We start from the raw sequence: 3,855 nt of genomic DNA on the forward strand, positions 1-3,855 counted from the left end.
TACATTGGGCAAGGGCCAAATGTGCAGGACAAGCATTCCCACACGCAGCACAAATGAAGGTAAACAGGACCCACCTCTGTAAATTACTTTCCACCTCGCCCCTAGCCAGCCACTTTTCTATCCCTCTAATTCCTCCTCATTAAATCAGGTCCAGCATCTGGTAAGACTCATTTACACTTGCTGATGGACAGATTCTACTTTAGCAGGTGTTTTCAGCCAGTGTGTGATGTCCTTAGCATTTTAAGCTTCTTGTTTCTAAGCTGAAGAAGGAAGAGTCTTAACATTATCCTCGAATTAAGGATGTTCCACCAACAGGCAAAGAGATGTGTTTCTCATAAGGCAGCCTGAGAGGAAATCGGTGTTGAGCCTTCAGGGAGGGGGCACAGCCAGGTTTTGTGGGGGTCCCTCTTTGGAAAAAAGAATATGGAAATATCTTACTTTTGCAATTTTTCAGTGATGTGTGTGTGTGATCACATGAACACCTTGCTATGGTCCCTCCCAGGGCTTTGGATGGCAGATATAAAGGGAAGGGCCCTGAAACTTAAGCTGTACTAGCTTCAGGGTAAAGCTGGCTCTGTTTCTGGGCTTTTCAGGGTAGGGACAGAAAGAAGGGCACTGGCCTCTCCTCAGGTTGGTTCCTGCTTCACGAGGGGACTGGCCTGGTTCCAGGTCCTGAAGGAAGACGTTTCTTTTCTCCTAGACCCAGAGTGTCCCTCTCCTCCAAACCCTGCCCATGTGGGTTGCCAGACCCTTGCTCCACTTCCATTCTTTCTCTAGTTCCTCTTCTCTGTCTTAACCCCTGTCACATGGTTTCCAGGGCCTATTTCCCTGATGTGTGCACCTGCTTCTTTAGGGAGTGCTCAGTGATACTTCACATGACAATGTGCAGCCTATTTTGCCTTCCATCTGCAAATTCAAATCCCTGTCTGCACTTCATAGAACTTTTCAGTCTCTGATGAAGTATCTCTGTGTGGGAGGTGGTGTCATTGCAGCTGCTTTACTAATAAGTGCTTTGCTCTGTGATCACTTCTCTACATCTAAGGCCAGCATTCCTCCCTTCTCCCTGCCTCTTCAGGCTTCCAAGATTGCTGGATTTATCATCCCACATCAGCAAACCCATGCTGTCAGAAGCAGTTTTCTAACTGAACCCAGGGATAAGTATTTTTACATAGTTTGCTTTCACATATTTCACTAAGTGTATGAATTTATTAGCACCACCTCTCCTGGCTGAAAAGTTCTGCAGATTCCAGAGGCTGACATTCTCAGGGTGCTTCTTGGCTCCGAGTCCCTGCGTCTCCAGGACCACTGAGGTCATTTCTGTCCATGTTTCATGGCAGTTCCTCCCCTTCTGCTCCCACCAACTGAAATCAGGGCCTTTTCTTTGATCTTGCCCCAGAATCACTCACACAAGACACGTATATGTGTATCACAGACTTTTACTGAAATACTACATAACAATGGAGTTGTTTTATGCCACAGCAAAAACCAGACAACTGAAAATGTTACAAATATGATCCTTGTTTCTTACACCGCCTTTGGGAATTCCTCCCATGCCTCCTCTCTCCCCAGACTTGAGCCCCGTTACACTGATTGCCACCCCTTACTCCTGCAGGAAGTTACCTCATTCAGTTTAGATTAGAAAACAACAACAAAGCAAGCTTTTCATCTTGTTACCTTTAGTAAGAATAAAAAACAGGGAGAAATGAAGAAAACAGACCCCCCCCCCAACACACACACACATTTCAAATCTCCAGCTGCAGGCCCACAGGAGCGCATGCTCACCAGCTCTGCCTCAGACAGTCCCCAGAGACCCCCCCACCTCCCTCTATTTCCTCATTTCGTTTCCTCCTCTTGGATCTTAAAAGCTGTCAGAGAAAAAGCACTACTCCTGTTCTCACTTCATGTAAGTCCCTGGTTAAGAACCATTCTGAACAGCAAGACAGGAAAGAGACTGGCCTGGAGAGAACAGAGTGATGCAAGTAATCCTAGGAACTAGAAGTTTCCTTTAGGAACAAGGAAGGGGTCTCCTGTGATGGAAAGCCACACCGTAGATCCCAGGACATTTCTGTGCTGTGCACACGGTGGGCATCCCCAAAACTCTCATTACAAAAGGTGCAGCACAAAGACAGAGTGTGTGTCTAGATGCCCCTGTCCTGCAGTGGGCCCCCCGCAGTGAGCCTCTCAAGCTCTGGGCTGCCCTCACCCGTGGGGCACAGCTCATACTTGTTGCCTGAGGCCTCTCTCCAGGAGGAGAAGCGATGGTGCCAGAGGCTGCAGAGGCCATAGACAGCAGCTAGCATGGCAGCTGCTAAGCCCAGGTGCCAGCAGAAGAAGATGGTAAGGAAGGCGAGGTCCACGGGGTTCTCTGCCCGCCAGGGCTGCCCGGAGGGAGGCACGTACAGCAGCACGCTGAAGTGCAGCATCCAGTTGCTGAGCACCAGACCCATCCAGGTCTTGAGCACCCAGAGTTGGGGCTGGTCAGGGACCCAGACCTCGATGGTGAGCACCAGGCTGACCAGGAAGGTGGGCACCATGAACAGGACGTGCACGCGGATCTCCAGCGTACCCTTGTTCTCAATGTGGGACCCCATCATCAGCACCAGCACAAAGAAGGCCAGGGCCTCGGCCGCCCGCTCCAGCTTCATGTTCTGCCGCGCCTGGCACGCCTGGCTCACGATGTCCACCACGCCGCTGAGCAGGAAGAACCCGTACATGGTGACGTGCTGCCAGTTGTCCTTGAACATGAACGGCCGCCGCGGGTCCTCCCAGTCCACCATCCTCAGCCGGCTTACTCCGAGAGGGTAGAAGAACTCGGGGAAGATGCCTATCAGGCTGATGACTATCTTCACCACTCCTTCCACAGGGAACAGCTGCCACCACCTGTGCCCTCGCTTCTCCCTTGGGGGCAGAGGGGGTCTGAGGAATCTCTGTCCCCGTAGCAGGGCCAAGGATGTCAGCACCGAGTAGTAGAGTGAGTAGAAGAGGAAGAATGACCCTGGGAGCAGGTGTCCCTCGAGGGTTCCCATGGTCTCTGTGTGTGTCCGGGGACCACCAGGGCGACAGCTGGGGATGAGCAGCAACCTCACAGATGCTCCTCACAAGCAAGAGTGGCTGCTTCTGAGCGGTGGGGAGATCTTCCTGATGGAGCCCCACCCTTGCCTTCCATGCAGGGAAAGGCGCCGGAAGCATCTGAGTCACTCCTGGGTGGGATCTTTTCCAGCCCTGTGATGTGATGGTGTGCACCGCACCTCACTGTGTTCCTTACTTGGGTGCTAGCCCTGGAATTTCAACCTCTGCCCCTTACTGCAGGCACTGCTTTGCCTTTTCTCCCATGGCCTCCACTCTACCCCTCCCCAAGGAGGGAGGAAGGAGGGAGTTAAGTGCCCAAGCAAAGAGGGGTGGTGGTTGATTCTCTTCTATTGACTGTCACTCAGTGCCAGACACGTTACATAATGTTTTCTGATTTAAATCCCTCAACAACTCTATGATGGAGTTATTGCTAAACAAATTTTACAGGTGCCATTAAGGCTCAGAGTTGGGAAGAGACATGCACGAGGTCCCAGCTAGCAGCCAGCACAGTAGAGCCAGAAGGGGGACCAGGTCTACTCATCTGTCTACAAAGTCCTGAGTTTGTAAAGGTAGCAAAATGGCTGAATCTCATCTCCAACACTTGCAAATCACATGCAAGTTACTTTGTCTTCTTGAGCTTTGGTTTCCTGATCTGTAGAATGGGAATCATAATTCCTTCATAGGTTTGTGAAGGATTAAATACAGACATACCTCATCTGATTGCACTTTGCTTTATTGAGCTTTGCGGATGCTGTGTTTTTTGGGGGGAGGGGTTTGTTTTTGTTT

The 3,855-nt window shown here is 50.7% G+C and overlaps 1 protein-coding gene across 1 annotated transcript; it reads right to left on the bottom strand.

Moving 5' to 3' along the window:
- Nucleotides 1-2,138: 2,138 nt before the first annotated feature.
- On the bottom strand, nt 2,139-3,089 carry LOC105085870 (transmembrane epididymal protein 1A). The gene has a single exon (XM_010976184.3). The coding sequence runs from the start codon at nt 3,024-3,026 to the stop codon at nt 2,139-2,141; it is 888 nt and encodes a 295-aa protein (XP_010974486.1). The 5' UTR covers nt 3,027-3,089.
- Between the last annotated feature and the right edge of the window lie 766 nt (nt 3,090-3,855).

This window comes from Camelus dromedarius, chromosome 2, assembly GCF_036321535.1.
Source record: "Camelus dromedarius isolate mCamDro1 chromosome 2, mCamDro1.pat, whole genome shotgun sequence".
Classification (NCBI taxonomy): domain Eukaryota; kingdom Metazoa; phylum Chordata; class Mammalia; order Artiodactyla; family Camelidae; genus Camelus; species Camelus dromedarius.